The sequence below is a fragment of the Macrobrachium nipponense genome, chromosome 32 (assembly GCF_015104395.2).
Source record: "Macrobrachium nipponense isolate FS-2020 chromosome 32, ASM1510439v2, whole genome shotgun sequence".
Classification (NCBI taxonomy): Eukaryota; Metazoa; Arthropoda; class Malacostraca; order Decapoda; family Palaemonidae; genus Macrobrachium; species Macrobrachium nipponense.
The window spans coordinates 19679035-19698070 of NC_061094.1; the positions used below are offsets into that span (position 1 = coordinate 19679035).

General features: G+C 42.4%; 1 protein-coding gene across 1 annotated transcript in view; it reads right to left on the reverse strand.

The window, feature by feature from the left end:
- LOC135207256 (exosome complex component CSL4-like) overlaps nucleotides 1-19036 on the reverse strand; it is a 118176-nt gene that overhangs the window by 29433 nt on the left and 69707 nt on the right. Inside the window, exon 3 of the mRNA XM_064238910.1 lies at nucleotides 13440-13622. Coding sequence (XP_064094980.1) covers nucleotides 13440-13622 — 183 coding nt within the window. The remainder of the gene's footprint in view (nucleotides 1-13439; nucleotides 13623-19036) is intronic.

Consider the following 19036-nt stretch of genomic DNA (forward strand, 5'->3'; position numbering starts at 1 on the left):
TGTAACATTATTGCCCTGACATATACTGCCTGATACACTACTATAGGAAGACCTCCTGATGCTATCACGCTCTAACTTACGTATATAGGACTTGTATGCCTTCCAACCCAAATCAGACAGACTTTCACACTCCTTGCAACAATCATCAAACATACACACGACTTTTTACAACTCGCGCACACTGTGTGGGGGTCTACCGAAGCTTTCGGTAGCCTCACCTTACATTCTTCCATACAACATACTCTGGCGCTAGTCGAACTAGACCCAGACATCTTAGTTAAAGGAAATAATAGAGTCAAAATCAAAATGATATTGTTAGTATACAATAAAGTTTTGTACATACTTACCTGGCAGATATATACGATTGATGGCCCGCCCAGCCTCCCCTCAGGAGACAGGTGGAAGAAAATAACCTGACAAGAAAGGGGGACTGGTTCTTACACCCGCCTCCCAGCGGCGGGTAAGGTAGATCACCTGACCTACCTGTAGCGTGTGCCGCGAGTTTTGAATTTTCTGTCGTGACGTCAGAGACCTAAGCTAAGTATATATCTGCCAGGTAAGTATGTACAAAACTTTATTGTATACTAACAATATCATTTTTGTACATGAACTTCCCTGCCAGATATATACTTAGCTGATTGACATCCTTGGTGGAGGGAAAGAGACACATACTTACTAAGAAAGTGGGGACAACACATGTTAAAGGAATACATAATATAAACCTCTGGTTCTTACCTGATTTAGGCAGAAGACTTGATAGTTACTGTCTATTAGTCTGCGTTGCCTAAAGAGTCTCAGCGAGGGCGTGACCTATGGCTGAAGAACTCTTTGGGTCTACCAATGTGAACTGAGTCCACTTACTTGGCAGAATCCAAGCAGGATCTGGTCAATGGGGATCAACCCGCTTACATGCCAGAGCCTATCACTACCAATTGCAAGGAGCCTCAAGCACAACCGATCACCTAACCAAATACTAACATTAGTATACGAAAGAAGGAGCTGCCTCCTGCAACCTCCTTCGTACAACCAAAAAACTCAAACTTAAAACTAACAGGGAAAAAGGATTAAAAAGGATGTGTTTCAGCTCCCTGCCCCAGCACTGAATCCGCCGATACGTAAGGGCCTAGCCCAAAACACTTATCATACGTAATCGATACGTCCCTTAGGTAGTGATTACAGAAGACTGATTCACACCTCCAAAAAGTGGCCTTCATAAGGTTTTGTAATGACAAATTCTTCTTGAAAGCCAAAGACGTCGCGATGGCCCGTACTTCGTGCGCCTTGACTTTCAGAAGGTTAAACTGTTGCTGATTGCAAGAAGTGTGTGCTTCTCTAATAATATTCCTGATAAAGAATGAGAGTGCATTTTTAGATAAGGGCCTACTGGGGTCCCTTACAGAGCACCAGAGATTGCTCTCATTAGTGGCAAGTCTTTTCTTCCTCTGAAGATAATATTTCAGGCTTCTCACCGGGCAAAGAGATCTCTCCTCTTCTGTCCCAACTAAGGAAGGATAAGCTTTTTGATTTCGAAGCTCCTGGGCCACGGCGAAGAAGGGTTTTCATTCTTGGCTAGGAAAGCCGGAAGAAAAGAGCAAACCGCGGAGCCTCCTTGGAAACCTACCTCACCTTCTAGAGCCTGCAGCTCGCTGACCCTCTTCGCTGACGCTAACGCACAGAGAAAAAGAGTCTTCATCGAAAGGTCTCTGAACGAAGCAGCATGGGGAGGTTCGAACCTTGAGGACCTCAGGAAGAGCAGCACGACATCAAGATTCCAGCTAGGCACTAAGGAGGAGGTTCTTTTAACCGTTTCAAACGATCTGATTAAATCATGGAGGTCCTTGTCCTCAGATATGTTTAATCCTCTATGACGAAAAACTGAGGAAAGCATGCTCCTGTATCCCTTGATGGTGGAGACAACCAACCCGCATTTTTCCCTCAGGAAGATAAGGAAATCTGCAATCTGAGTCACAGAGGTACTGGAGGAGGAAACTTTATGAGTCCTGCACCAGCGTCGAAAAACATCCCACTTCGACTGGTAGACTCTAGATGTGGAAGGTCTACGTGCATTGGCAATAGCCCTTGCAGACTTTGCCGAAAAGCCCTTAGCTCTGACGAGACTCTTGATAGTCTGAATCCAGTCAGACTGAGAGCGGGGAGGTTTTTGTGAAACCTGTCGAAGTGGGGCTGTTTGAGCAGATCGACTCTTAGAGGTAGGGATCTTGGGACATCCACCAGCCATTCCAGTACCTCTGTGAACCAGTCGTGGGCGGGCCAGAACGGAGCTATCAACGTCATCCTTGCTCCCTCTGACGCTGCGAATTTCCTTAACGTTTCCCTATAATCTTGAAAGGCGGGAACGCGTAAAGATCCAGATTCCTCCAATCCATCAGGATTGCCACTGCTCATGGGTCTGCAATAGGGGAGCAGTATAGATCTATCCGCGCATTCCTGGAGGTCGCAAATAGATCGAGATGGGGCCTGCCCCACGTCCTCCACAGCTCCTGGCATACGTCCGCGTGCAGAGTCCACTCTGAGGGAAGGACTTGATTCCTTCTGCTTAGCAGATCCGCTCTGACATTTCTTTCTCCCTGTACGAACCTGGTGAGAAGCCTTGTTCCTTTCCTCTGACCACAAGAGGAGCGATCTCGCTGTCTCGTACAGGGAGAAAGAGTGAGTCCCCCCCTGTTTCCGAATGTAAGCCAGGGCTGTAGTGTTGTCGGAGTTGATCTGAACATATTTCCCTTTTACGAGGGGTTCGAAGGTCTTGAGAGCTAACCAAATCGCTGTTAGCTCCTTCTTGTTGATGTGCCAGGACACCTGATCCCCCATCCAGGTGCCTGACACTTCTCTCGACCCGAGAGTAAGCTCCCCAACCTTTGTCCGAAGCGTCTGCATACAACACTAGGTTGGGGTTCCGAACCTGCAAGGAAAGGCCTTCCTTGAACAATAGAGGGTCTAGCCACCAACGTAGATCCTCCTTTATCTCTTGCGAAATCTTGAACGCAAAGTCCAGACCTTGAGATTTCCGATCCCAGTTCCTCGTCAGGAAGAACTGTAGGGGTCTGAGGTGCAACCTTCCTAGAGAAACGAATTGCTCCAGCGAGGAGAGTGTCCCCAACAGACTCATCCACTCCCTCGCTGTGCATACATCTTTCTCTAGAAAGATTGCTACCTTCTCCAAACCTCGGGTTATCCTCTCTGGGGACGGATACGCCCGAAAAACCTGAGAAGCCATCAGAATCCCCAGATAGATACGCTCTTGACTGGGGATTAGCTGTGACTTCTCGAAATTCACTAGCAAACCCAGAGAAGCTGCTAGATCCAACGTCACTCGTAAGTCCTCCAGACATTTCTCCTTGGATTTGGCCCTGATAAGCCAATCGTCCAAGTAGAGGGAAATCCTCACTCCCTCGAGATGAAGCCACTGGGCAACGTTCTTCATCAGTCCACGAGAACGAATTTTAACTATCGTAAGGACTGAACAACAGGTGTTGTCCAGCCGGCGACAGAAAATAATCTGACAAGAAAGGGGGACTGGTTCTTACACCCGCCTCCCAGCGGCGGGTAAGGTAGATCCCCTGACCTACCTGTAGCGTGTGCCGCGAGTTTTGAATTTTCTGTCGTGACGTCAGAGACCTAAGCTAAGTATATATCTGGCAGGGAAGTTCATGTACAAAAACAATCCACAATTAGCGTATGCCTAGCCACAGATCCAATATCAAAAACCAAAAGTCAATCAGGATACTCAAGTAGCAAAAGAAGTTCCAAATCCAATGACGGAGGTACTGAAAACAGGTGTTGACAGTACCGGCGACAGAGAAAATCTGAATAGAAAATGGGAATGGTTCCTGATACCCGCCTCCCAGCGGCGGGAATGGGTACTAACCACCTGGCCAACCACTGCATGTGCCGGGAGTTTTGAAATTTTGTCGAACTTTGGAGAATACAGCTATATACATATCTGACAGGTAAGCTTCATGAACAAAATACAATTTTCGACATAGTTTTCTGGGCTCAACCTGTGCTGCTCTGTGAAATGCTCCTTATAGCATCATTTCTAAGGTATAAAACTGCTATATATACCAGAGAAAAAAGTTGCATGGAATGCCGGGCATATGCCTAGCTCGCTCACCCATATAGGGTGTCGGTATAGTAACTGGGGCGTGAAAAACCACTCTCAGAGGTCTCTTACCAATTAGTTATCTCCTCTCCCAACATCCCCCGTTACTACGAGGTGCCGTTCTACATCCCACCACTGCCCGCCACCACCCCTACCACCCATGCATACCCAAACATTCCTTTCAATAGCATCATACGAAGTACAAGTGTTTTTCGTTTGTTGATATTTTGAGCTTGATTTTCATAATGTCGGACCTCCTGGAAGCTTCCACTACTAAGTTGAGTACTACTATTGGTTGTGCTATGCACTGAAGTTGCGATTTCTTTATCGTAGGTATTTCCTACGAGAATATGATCTTGATCAAGGATCGTAGATATCCGAACCCAGTCGGCAATTTTGATGTCGCTACTTCACGGAGCTTTGTTTACATGTTGATTGACCATTAGTTCCTCATACTAATTGCAATCATTTTTTGTCCTAGACATATGGAAATAAATGCACTTTTAATATTTTGTATGATTTTTATACGATGTTTACGTGGGTTTTAGATATTTAGTGATTTGGCATACACTGGGCTACTGTCCGAGCATTACATGTTCGAGTCATATCCTACTTTAGGGAGTTTCCCTTGGTTTGACAACTTTTGAGCGTAATTTATCTTTGCATCTTAAATCGGCAAATCACCCGATTTCGTAGAGATATTATTAAGAGTGATATAGCCTACCTGACCATATCGGTATCTCACCCGATGTTGGAGACCTAGGCTATTCGCTCAGCTTATTTTTTGTCTAGCTTAATATTATGTTATATTCGTTGTGTGCCACTATTACCTAATTATCTATTATTCACTTTAATTTTGGTCATTTAGTTTTGTAAGCTACATATATCGTAGTTCAAGTGGATCTTTATCATCAGTAAGGTTGTCCCACCTGACCGGTCATATGGTCCACTTGATCGCGACGAACCAGTTCGCTCTGCCGCTTCCGCCTAGTACCCCTTCGGGGAGATAACTTTTATCACACGATTTAGGTTACTTTTAGGCTTTAGTTATAGTCTATATCGGGAGCGACGGAATATGTAGCAATATGGTCATACCATGAGTTAAGACAGTGACGCTTTTCTAGCTGGTTTCGATTGGCTTCCGAAAGCACCGGATAGAGCAACTTATGCGTACACTCAGTCTTCCCTTTCGGGTTTCCGCCGCATTATTTTGATTCCGTTACAACCAGAATAGTTCTACACACTAATATTTTAGTGTATTGATCAGATTCAGGTATCTCACCCTGTTCTGATATCGTAGATTACACACAAATAGAATTTCGTCGGTCGATCTCGGAAGAGGCGTACAGACGTAGCCTACAAAATCTTATATTCTCTTGTTTACTATGCACGAAATTCTCGTTTACTATGCACGAAATTTTGGAGCAGGCGGACAGACTACGTAACCTGTATCCGCCGCTCAATACCATTTGATACAGTATATGTCTACCTTGGTAGCGATACAATCATGGGAGAATATTTTTTTCCTTAAGTGGGTTTAGTTTCCCGGAGCAGGCGGATAAATACAAAGTTAGATCCGCCATAATTTTCAACAGAATAGAAAGATTCATAGACTAAATGACCAAGCCGTATATGTTAAGACTTAGTTATAATATACAGAAGTCTATTTTGACTATATATGTTATAATTTAAGATTACGATAAATAATCCGGGGCTTCCGGTAGTTTATATATACAAATTGAATACTTATGTATCAATTTACCTTACAGGTGGTGCGTTGTCAGATGACAGCTTGCGCAGCTGTCCTTCAGCAAAGGTGCGGACATGAGGTTTGCAGGTCTCATGCACCCTGCGCCGTACAGGTCGATGACCTCATCGTCTGGCATCCGGATGCGTGTGAGATCTGTTATGGGCTTTTTGCCGATATAACCTCGGACTTGGTGAGTACGCACTTAGATATTTCATTACTAATTATGAGATATGGTATTCAACAAATGAACAAATTATTTTCTTTAGTTTTAAGAAAGTGATAATCCTAATTAGTACTTCTTTTTCAGACCCCACAGGCTGTCAAGAACACATCTCTTTCAACCCTCAAGATCTGGACTGGCGGGTTTGGCCGTAACGTCAAGGCTAAGAAACCTTATATTCTATCAGAGGAGTTATGCACCCTCCTCTACCCAAATGCCAAGATGTCAGCGGCAGTTCCCAAGGAAGTGGCTGCACCCATTATCGCCAAGATAAGGGAAGACACGCAGCCCTTGCCTGAAGATCTTGAGGGACTGGGGGAAGAAGTGTTGGAAGACGTGGCGGCCATCAGCCTTGACATAGAACCAATGGTTCTGGATGCCAGCGATCAAGGTAGGGAGGTAAGTGGGGCAAGTAGTGTGCGGTCTAAGATTCCTGTTCTTAGCCCTGCAACATCTTTAACATCTTCACATGCTTCTTTTCAAGGGTTTACTGCAAAGACCATGGTTGGGGACAAACCAGGCTCAGTAATCCCAAAAGTCAAACACTTGAGGAAGGCCTTATCTAAGCCAAGTAAACCATCTAGGTTACCGAGCACTTTACCAAGTTCCATTAACTGCATCTAAGTCTTCGGAGATTCCGGTAGCAACTACTCCCCTACATCACGGGTCGAGATCAAGGAGCTCCAAACCTAAGGCTTCAGAACCTTCCTTTGATCCAGTTGCCTTCTCTAATCTTTTAATGGAGAGGATGGGAAGTATGGTCCAATCTCGGATTGGAACCATCTCGGATCGGTTGCAGTCTATGGACACTTTTGCCCAGAGATTGCAAAACCAGGAGAATATAATAGAAAATCTCCTGAGAACCGGACTGCCACAACAACAACAGTTTGGGATGCCAGACGCTTCCAAACTTCCGGCTTTTGTAAAGAGCAATCCGTGGCGATTGGCTTTACATGCACCATTCGTGGATGGCATGTTAACCATAGAAGGATGTGGAACTCGGCTGGTAGATGACTTTGAATTCTACCCGCCGGGATTGCAGTTTCCCTTCCCAGGATATGCTCGACTGACAGAGGAAGCGCTAGTAAGACTAGATAAGATTCCTAAGGAGACGATGATCTATCCTAAGGAACAGGCTCAGTCGGCATGGGTTCGGACATTGAACGAATGGGAGTGTGTGAACACAATGTTGTCTCCCCATAAGAGTTCTTACACAATGTTTGTAGTAGAAGGTCAAACACCGACACCTTGTACTACAAAAGTGGTTGATCTGGCTCTTCAGGGCGGCTATGGAGGAAAAACAAGCCATGCCACAACTAAGAGAGACGGAGTTGACTTCTCTACTTTTTCCAGGAGATCATGAATGCTGGGTTGACGCCCCAGCAACTTTCACCACAGGGAAACTGAACACTGACTGTGCCTCTACAGAGTTTAGTGACAAACTTCCGAGACTCCCAGAATCCTTGGTCAGAATCGAGTATGAGGCACGTACTCCATTAAGTAGATCGATCAACTCCGCTACAATGGCAGAAATGGCTTCACTGATATACAAAGACGAGCCATTGTTCAAGATCCTTACCAAGTCTCTCCTCCTCACACTTCAAAGTGATGCCTATGACTTCGCTGTAGCATGCCGTAATTGCAGAAAGCATGTGCTTTCAGAAGCTACAATAAGGCATGAGCCAAATAAACTGATTAAAGCCTCAATTTGGGGCCCAGACTTATTCCCGGAAGACATTGTTAACAGTGTCTTAGGTGAGGCTGCTAGGGTCAATCAAAGTCTCAAAGTTCGTTGGGGCCTGATGCCAAAACGAAAATATGAACAATCAGGAAATCAGACAAGAGGCAGGAAGAGGTTTAGGAACTTCCAATCATACCAGACTCCACAACCCCAAGCTGTCGTTCAGGCGACGATTCCTGTACCTCAAGGGACTCAGCCGTCTACATCTAAATCCCAACCCCAACAACAACAATATGTTTGGATGACTCAGCCTCCTCAACATCAAGCTCCTTCTCCGGCTTTTAACCCCTCCTTTGAGACAAGGTGTGTTCCATGGGTACAATAGGTACGCCAGAGGTAGTAGAGCCAGAGGTAACTTTCATAATAGAGGTGGAAGGACTTCAACAAGAGGCAGAGGATACAGGGGCAGACGAGGAAACAGACCCTCTTCAAACCATTGAGACATCTCAGGTAGGGGGAAGACTATACAATTTCGGAGCCAGTGGAAGTTCAGCAAGTGGGCTTCCAACATAGTATCCAAGGGTCTGGGGTGGAGTTGGATAAAAGGGCCCCCTCCACTAACCAGTTTTCATCAAGCTCCATCGGCAGAACTGGACCTATACACCAAAGATCTTTTGCAAAAGAATGCAGTAAAAGAACTAAAATCTTTGAAATTTCAAGGATGCTTGTTCAGCATTCCAAAGACTCAGAACAAAGAAGGGTGATTCTAGACTTGTCACATCTGAATACTTACATTCGATGCGACAAGTTCCATATGTTGACTATCTCGCAGGTGCGGACCTTACTTCCCCGTGGGGCCGTCACCACCTCTATAGATCTTACAGACGCTTACTATCATGTTCCGATAGCAAGGCATTTTCGTCCCTTTCTAGGATTCAAACTAGGCAGAAGGGCATACTCATTCAAGGTGATGCCATTCGGACTCAGTATAGTGCCCAGGATATTTACGAAGCTGGCAGAGACAGTAGTCCAAGAGCTGAGAACTCTAGGAATACAGTTAGTGGCCTATCTAGACGATTGGCTTATATGGGCCAGCAATGTAGAGGATTGCATAAAGGCAACAAACAAGGTCATAAAATTTTTGGAACACTTAGGTTTCAAAATAAACTCCAGCAGCACGTTTTCAATGGTTAGGACTGCAATGGAACCTAATCACACACAGACTATCTCTTCCCTCAACAAAGAGGAAAGAAATAGCAAAGAAGACAAAAAGTTTTCTCAAGGACAAATTAATGTCCAGGAGAAGACAAGAAAGAATTCTAGGCTCACTTCAGTTTGCATCAGTAACAGACACATTACTGAAGGCAAAACTGAAAGATATAAATCGGGTATGGCGATCCAAGGCGAACAAGAGGAAACGAGACAAAATATCTCTAATCCCACAAATACTAAAGAAAAGACTGCTACCTTGGACCAAGGCCAGCCAAGAATCTGGCAAAATCGATTCCCCTACGATTTCCACCACCAGAGTTGGTAATACACACAGATGCCTCTCTAAGCGGTTGGGGAGGTTACTCCCAATACGAAAAAGTCCAAGGCTTGTGGTCAGTAACGTTGCGTCAACTCCACATCAACATATTGGAAGCCATGGCAGTATTCTTAACTCTGAAGAAACTAGCCCCGGCAAAGAAACAACACATCAGATTAATTCTGGACAACGAAGTAATAGTCCATTGCTTAAACAGAGGGGGATCCAAATCAAGTCACATAAATCATGTGATGATAGCAATCTTTGCAATTGCAACAAGAAACCAATGGCACCTGTCAGCTGTACACCTGGCAGGAGTGAAAAATGTGATAGCAGACGCACTTTCAAGGACAACTCCGCTGGAGTCGGAATGGTCATTGGACAAAGATTCATTCAATTGGATTTGTCAACAGATTCCGAACCTTCAGGTGGACCTATTCGCCACGGAATCCAACAACAAACTAAAATGTTATGTTGCTCCCAACCTGGACCCTCTGGCCTATGCCACGGACGCCATGTCCATAGATTGGAACACCTGGCAAAGAATTTATCTGTTCCCTCCGATAAACATGTTAATGAAAGTACCAGACAAACTCAGGACTTTCAAAGGTCAGATAGATCTGGTAGCCCCCAATTGGCCCAAGAGCAATTGGTTTCCTCTGATGGTAGAACTAGGACTCCTCCCTCGGCGGATCCCAGATCCCAAGTTGACACAAGTAGTACAAACTCGCAGTGTGTTAGCTTCCTCAAGAATTCGGAGTGCCCTAACTTTATGGACTTTATGAAATTTGCAGCACAAAGATGCTGACATTGATCCTCTAAATACCTTGTTTCTAGAGTCAGATAAAAGAGAATCAACCCTTCGTCAATATGATTCAGCTGTAAGAAAACTAGCAAAGTTCTTAAGAGATTCTAAGGTTAGAGCAATAACTCGGAATCTAGCAGTTACCTTTTTTAGGACCCTGTTTGAAACAGGATTAGCAGCTAATACAATTACAATAATTAAATCTGCCTTGAAGAAGATATTTCAGATTGGGTTTAATATTAATCTTACAGGTTCATATTTTTCATCAATCCCAAAAGCTTGCGCCAGACTAAAACCAGTAACCCGCTCCCACACAGTTTCCTGGTTTTTAAATGTTCTTAAACTGGCCTCTGAAACCAATAATGATTCGTGTTCATACATAACACTGTTTAGAAAAACTTTATTTTTGGTAAGTTTAGCATCTAGAGCCAGAATATCTGAACTTTCAGCATTATCTAGAGAACCGAATCATATTGTTTTTCTCGCATCTGGGGAAGTACAAATCTTTCCAGACAAGAGATTCTTAGCAATGAATGAGGATCCACAGAACCGATGGTCACCGTGGAAGATTGTTCCACTTCCACAGGACCCATCCTTATGTCCAGTTAACACTTTGAAAGTTTATCTGAACAGAACTTCTAATAAGTCTTCAGGCCCTTTATTTATTAGAGAAAATGGAGGAAACATTTCCTTAAAAGGAATTAGACAGCAGATTCTTTATTTTATCAAACAAGCTAATCCAGAATCAATTCCACATGCTCATGATATTAGAGCAGTAGCCACGTCAGTTAATTATTTTCACCATATGAATTTTGAAGATTTAAAAAAGTATACAGGTTGGAAATCACCATTAGTATTTAAACGCCATTACTTAAAATCCTTGGAAGCCCTAAAATTTGCAACAGTGGCAGCAGGAAATGTAGTTCCTCCTGATATATCAGAACCATGTTAAGTAGTTAATTCATTAGTATTCCTTACCTTTCTTTCTCCCCTACCCGCCTCATGTATTTTCCCTGCCTTAGCCTTGTTACTCCCCTGTAATTAAATTAGATTTGGTACTCACCTGTATTGTAATTAACCTGTCCTGGTACTCAACATTTAGTTTATTGGATGTAACTTGTATAGTATTAAGATATATTGTGATATCTTTTGATGATTTCCAAGAAATTCTTGAACCTCTCATTTTGAGTACCATTATAGTATGTATATTTGTCTTGTATAAAGGTTACTAGTAGACACCTCTATTTTCTTTTGGAAATGTTTTTCCTGAATAAGTTTTGATAACTGATTACTTTTATGTCAGTTTGTATTAGATTATATATTTTGATAAGGTATTAAAGTTCCTTCTTTATATATCCTAGTTTTTATTCTATTCCTTTTCAGGTAACTAATTACAAGCTATTGGACCAATTCTCTGTTACTATTTCACGGAGCGGCACAGGTTGAGCCCAGAAAAGGGATTTTGACAGAGGAAAAATCTATTTCTGGGCGAGAGACCTGTGCCGCCCAGTGAACCCACCCTTTGTTTTTCCTCACCCTAGACTAGTCCAAGCTTGGGATGCTATGAGGAATGTTTGGGTATGCATGGGTGGTAGGGGTGGTGGCGGGCAGTGGTGGGATGTAGAACGGCACCTCGTAGTAACGGGGGATGTTGGGAGAGGAGATAACTAATTGGTAAGAGACCTCTGAGAGTGGTTTTTCACGCCCCAGTTACTATACAGACACCCTATATGGGTGAGCGAGCTAGGCATATGCCCGGCATTCCATGCAACTTTTTTCTCTGGTATATATAGCAGTTTTATACCTTAGAAATGATGCTATAAGGAGCATTTCACTGGGTGGCACAGGTCTCTCGCCCAGAAATAGATTTTTCCTCTGTCAAAATCCCTTATTTGTTCCGATACGAATACAAACCATTGGTCCTTTACAATAGGAAGACTCACTTCTTGGTGGGTGGAATCTGAGTCTTACGAAGGACTTGATCCCTATTTAGTTGTTTTGACTGATTTAGTGAAGGTCTTCCCTCTCCTGCTGGGCCTTTGTTCCCTAAAAGAGGAGGGTCTGGAGGAAGAACCCCCTCGAAAGGGTTCCTGAGTTACTGTCTTTTCCTTCCTACTCTTGACTGGAAAAGAGGGACGAGGCTTCCTCGCCGACTGAGCCAGAAGGTCCTGGGTAGCCTTGGCTGAAAGTGATGTCGAGATATCCTGGACTAACTTCTTGGGAAAAAGCTGAGTCGAGAGTTGCGAAAACAGAAGAGAAGACCGCTGAGCATGCGAAACCGACTTTGTCAAGAAGGAGCAGTACACTGCCCTCTTCTTGACCACTCCCGCACCAAACAAAGAAGCGATCTCGCTCGCTCCGTCCCTTACTGACTTATCCATACAGGATAATATGCAGTGAAGATCCTCAGGAGAAATAACCTCTGGAGCCTGAGTCTTCCTAGCTAAGACTCCCAGAGACCAATCTAAGAAGTTAAAAACTTCTAGGACCTTAAACATTCCTTTCAGAATGTGATCAAGCTCATTCATGGCCCACGTAGTCTTCGCCGAGTTAAGAGCTGATCTCCTGGTCGCATCCACTAGTGCTGAAAAATCTGTGTCGGCCAAAGATGGGAGACCCAGACCCAATGGTTCTCCTGTCTCGTACCAAAAGCCAGTACGCCCAGACAGTTTAGACAGTGGAAAGGCAAACATCGTTTTCCCCGCTTCTTCTTTGGAGAGCAGCCAAGATCCTTACATACTTCAACAGAACAAACCCTAAACACAACAGGAGTCTTAACTACATTATCTAAATCAGACATGATTAAAGCAAAATCCAGAGCAAAGTCAAAAATGGTCCACAAACAGCGTATGCCAAGCCAAAAAGAGAGAGTACGTCACCAAAAAATCCTTCCAAAATGAACTCCAGGCAAGCGAGACGAAATGATCCGAAAACGGGATTGGTTCATACACCCGCCTCCCAGCGGCGGGAAAGGTAGACCACCTGACCTACCTGTCGCGTGTGCCGCGAATTTGAAATTCTGTCGGGACGTCGGAGACTATAGCTATGTGTATATCTGACAGGGAAGTTCATGTACAAAAATTATTATTAAAAGGATTTTTTCATTTGACCTAGTTGAATGTTTGTCTAAACATCTGGCATACTACAGCTTCATATTTCCATAATATTAAATGCTTAAGTGTAAATGCAAATCTTTTTTTTAATATTAACTTCTGCAAAAGGGGTCTTATATGCCATGGGGTATTCCATGTCATCAAATAAATATGGTAAAGTAGTTTTAAATGTTTAAGCTTATACAAGTATTATGACAAAATAAAGGTCTATAGTTCACTCACCGTGTCTATCTGGTGTTCTCTAACATTCAATTTCCTTACAGTTCCTAAAACTGGTGAATGCAGCTTGTTTGGACCGACACATAATATTGATACGCGTGCCTGATTAGGATTGACTTCTAAAACTCGACAAGTCACCACACTTCCAGCTTCTGGCATAACAGTTCCCTGGCGCCCTAGCGTGACCTGAAATGAATGAATAAGAATACTATACTGTTTATAAAACAGAAAATTTTTTCAGAAAAAATCATCAGTTATATGTATGCCTTGTTCATACACATTGAATGCTCCTAGGTTCACATGTCTATAACAAACAAAGGTAATCTAGCTATGAAAATAAAGTCTGGATCCTTAGAGGTGTCTCAACCAAAAACCTCACTTTTAGTGTCGACAGTGCGAGATGGGAAAACTTATACGGCTGGGAAGAGGAGGTAGATTTATAACAAATAAATCTTGTTATAAACATATATTGTTCTTTGTTTCAACAAAGCCTCATTAATTACATGTTTGATGTGTTATTCAGAAGGGAGGTCGAGATGATGATGGGTTTCTAAGCAAGAATGATGAAAAAAATGACATTTTTATGATAAAATAAACTTTTATATAAAATTACCAAGTGATTAGTGCATAACTATATAAAATTACCAAGTGATTAGTGCATAACTATTTGTTTCCAGTCTAAAAATTAAATTTCACAGTAGCACTAGCATTTGTTTTGGTGTAGGTAACATGCCATGCCCACTTTCAGGGACTGGGAAGAACAACTAGCAAAGAGCTTCACTTCATTTGTGCCCTTATGTCCATGCAAGCAGAGGAGGGAGTGCTCTGATTATGTAATTACTTGGTAAGTATATACTATAAATCTTTATCATAAAAATGCCATTTTTATATAAGTAACCTACAAAGTATGTAATTGCATAGATGATTCCATATTGAAAGGAGGTGGGATCCATGGACATATTCTACCCCAAAAACATTAATCAAGGAAATGACTTTGAAATAAAACAGTTGCTAGCATTGAGACAATGCATGTTGTTTCCTTACCTGGGAAGAAAGCAACTGAAGGTAATTACTGCCTCTGGTGGAAGCTCCTCTTGACCTGTTGTTGGCATGGCTGTATAGCCCAGAGCCACCCCTAAGTAAGCGGGGACTTTGCAACGAGAGATGCCCTTGACCTGGGTGTAGACCAGAATAAACCAACAATGCTGTTACCTACACTTGTAATAAAAACCACCAGCCAAACCACTAAAAACTGGTGGGCACTCCAGCTACTTTGTAAACTCAGGCTTCCCATACTTCAAGGCAAGGAACAGTAGAGTGACAGAAGGGCCCCTGTGCTTCCTCTCCCAAAACCACACTGGCCAGGGATAAAGATCCTGATGTACTGCAATTTTCAAAAGTTGTCTCCACATCCTTGAGATAGTGTGCAGTAAAGACTGACTTGCATCTCCAAACGATTCATTGCAGGATACCTGAAAGGGACACATTATGTCTGAATGCAAGAGATGTAGCAACAGCCCTGACCTCATGGGCTTTCACTTTAAAAATTAGCAAGACACCTTTAATCTGGGAGTGAGATTTTGAAATCAAGCTTCTCAGAAAGCAGAGAGAATTCTTGGAAAGTGGATGAGAAGGGCTCCTCACAGAGCACCAAAGGTTGTTCGAAAGGGCCCTCATCTCCATCCTTTGAAGGTAATACCTAAGGGTTCTTTCAGGGCAGAGAAACATTTCTTCTGGCCCGAGGATGTCCATTAAATTTCTAAATGGTGAATGAATGGAGCCAAAGATTAGAAGGGTCCTCATTCTTGGCAAGGAACCCAAGAGATGGAGCATACTGCAATCCCCTTGTGAAAAGCTAACTCTCTTATCCATTGCTTGGAGCTCACTTATACATTGGTGGTAGCCGCGTCCACAAGGAAGAGGGTCTTCTTTGTCAGGTTCATCAGGGAGACAGAGTGAAGCAGTTCTTACGATGGACCTGAGAGCCATTTCAAAATGACATCTAAATTCCAGGTGACAATGTCAGAATTCTCTTGCTTGATAGAGTCATAAAATTTGATTAGGTCATTTAGGTCTTGGTTAGCACAGTCCTATACCCCTTGATATTGAAGGTCGACAGCTTCCTGGAAGTCCTCAGGCAGCAGGAAGTCAGCTATCTGACTTGTAGACTTCTCCAAAAAAGAGACATCATGGCAGCTGCGCCATCTTCAGAAAACTGTCAACTTGGACTAGTAAAGCTTACTAGAAGGCTGTCTGAATCCAGCAATAGCTTCTGCAGGCTGCTTTGAAAATCCCTTCACTGACAAGGAACCTGAAAAAGTGGGGCTGTTTGCACAGTGATGGTTTTTGTAGCAGGAGCCTCAGAAATTCCACTAACAGTTGCAGTAGGTCCGGGAACCATTCCTTCCTTGGGCAAAATGACAACTTTTAAAAGAAAATTATATTTTTCCTAACTATAAAAACCTGAGGTCCTTGACACATTAGGAATTACTTTTGGCAAAGCTGGAAAATGACCGCTAGACTTTTGAACAAATTGGTTGGGTAGTTTAACTATCGTTCAGAAGGCGGGAGTCCCACCCACCCAAACATACGCACTCTAGGAATCAGATTGAGGGGTGGCATGAGGTGAACCTAATGTGCAAAGGACCCAGGTTAGTATATACTAGTTAGGAAAAATACAATTTACTTTTGAAAATTGTCATGTTACTACAAGATATGCAAACCCTCGGTCTTTTACATTAACCCTCTTACGCCGACTGGACGTATTTTATGTCGACATTTTTTGTCTCCCGTGTGCCGACTGGACGTATTTTACGTCGACTTACAAAAGTTTTTTTTTAAATTCGCGGAAAAATACTTATAGGCCTACCAGCCTAAAACTTTTGAATCACGTGCCTTGGGGGATGCTGGGAGTTCACGGATCAAGGTGTTGTTTTGTTTACAATCGTTACGCAGGCGCACAAGCGCGAATTTCTTTCTTGCCACACTAAAAAGTATCTGTGACACATCTCGGAAATTATTTCGTCACTTTGACATAATTTTTGTACCATAGTAAATTAGCCGTTACATGAAGTATTATATATGAAAATGTGCGCATTTTTATGTAGAATACAACAATAAAATACTCATGATTGTAGCTTTTATCAGTTTTGAGATATTTTCATATAAATAACAATAATTGCCAAAATTTCAACCTTTGGTCAACTTTGACTCTACAGAAATGGTCGAAACACGCAATTGTAAGCTACAACTCTTATATTTTAGTAATATTCAATCATTTACCTTAATTTTGCAACTAATTGGAAGTTTCTAGCACAATATTTCGATTTATGGTGAATCTATGAAAAAACTTTTTCCTTATGTCCGCGCGGTAACTCTTCCGAAAAAAATCATACATGCGATTGTGGTAATGTTTGCACCATTTTAAAATTAGCCGTTATACAAAGTTGTATATATGGAAATGTGCGCAATTTCATGCACAATACAACTAAAAACAACCCATTGTTGTAGCTTTTATCAGTTTTGAGATATTTTCATATAAATAACGATAATTGCCAAAATTTCAACCTTCGGTCAACTTTGACTATACCGAAATGGTCGAAAAACGCAATTGTAAGCTAAAACGCTTATATTCTAGTAATATTCAAGCATTTACCTTCATTTTGCAACCAATTGGAAGTCTCTAGCACAATATTTCGATTTATGGTGAATTTATGAAAAAAAAAAGGGATTTTGACGTAAGGAAAAATCTATTTCTGGGGCGATTGGCTCGTGTCGCCAGCGAAATATCCTTTAATCTATTATTTCTAGGGTAAATGTACTAACACATACCAGAGAATAAATAAAATAAAGAAAAAGGTCAGTATAACTGACTCGCTCACACCTCCAAGAGGGTGTCGGTATGAACACTAGGCGAGTGAGACCACTACCACGAGCCAAATACCAATAGAAATCTCCCACAACAAAAACCCTCCATGAGGAGAGCCGACCCACAGAGTGAGCAGCTCGTACTACTACTACTCCATCCCATGCTGCCGGACTGCTGCGCCTCTGGTGGCCATCCTGAAGTTAGCAGACAATCTTGGGCGAAGGGATGGGTAGGTGGGATTTTGCTGGCGACACGAGCCAATCGCCCAGAAATAGATTTTTCCTTACGTCAAAATCCCTTTTCTGGCTCAGCTCGTGTCGCTGCGCGAAATCGTACCAGAGAAATAGCACAAGATTGTAAACAAAAGTAATAAAATAAATCAGAATAGGTCTCAAATAAAAAATAAAGTAAATATAAAAAGAATATAATTGCTAAAAAGATACAAATACACAGTGATACAAAATAAAAATATGCTTAAATTACCCTTAATTCTAAACATGTTTCTTAACATAAGGTAATTTACATATGTACAGAGGTAAATTGGCTTACATGTAACAAAATGGTATCTGTGTAAAGGCATGTATCAAAAATATAATAGCAATTAAAACAATCAAATGAACAAATTAATCAACAATGATATATAAGGAATGTATATGAACTTAATATACAAAACCCGTAACCATTATAAATTGATGTATCCCCTAGCATAAAAATAAGGGGGCGGGGGTAACATCCATGAGATCAATATCCATAATCATCTGTGAGTGTCCCTAGCAAAAAAAAAAAAAACAAAAAAAAAAATAAGGGGCACCCACTACATCATCATAAAAGCAGCTAGGCACAAAGGTGAATGTAATGAACACGGTAGGAATAGACGGACTGTTGGGTGAAGTCAGGTAGAAAGGAGGACTGAATCTTCTACTACAAATTAACTAGAGTCAGGGGAAACTATGTTTCCCGCTGCTACTGCTGAAAATTTCAGAGCTTCCAAGGACTTAAGGTAATGACGTTTGAACACTGTCGGCGATTTCCATCCGGTATACTTTTTCAACTCATCGAAGTTCATGTGTTGGAAAATAATTAATTGAGGTGGCTACTGCTCTGACATCATGTGCTTTTGGGAAGAGTCAGGATTGGCTTGTTTAATAAAGTACAGGATTTGTTGCCTGATGCCTTTAATGGATAAAGTTCCACCTTTTTCCCTCTTAAAGAGGGGCCCCGATGAGGATGAGGAGGTCCTGGATAGAAAGGCTCGTAAGGTTGAAACTGGACAAAGGGATACATCTTGTGGAAGAGGTAGTACTTTCCAAGGTTCCCACCTCATCAAAGGATCTTCATTCTTGCCAAAAAGCTACGTTCCGGAGAAAGTAGGACTTCCCTGTGGAAGGAATTGAATATGATCCGGATCTCTGGATAAAGCCGACAGTTCTGAAATTCTTGCTCCTGAAGCCAGGCTTAATAAAAATAGGGTTTTCCTTAGGAGCATCATAAACGAGCATGTGTCATTATCGGTTTCGGAAGCCAGTTTTTAGAACATCGTTAAGAACCATGAAACTGACGTAGGCCTCACAGAAGGCCTAAGTCTAGCACATGCCTTAGGAAATAGACGAGAAGTAGGTATCCGTCAAGTCTATGTTAAATCCAAATTGAAATATCTTTTTCAAGGCTGACTTGTTTGTCGTAATCGTGCTAGCTGCTAAACCTTTTCAAATAAGGATCTGAAGAAGGATAT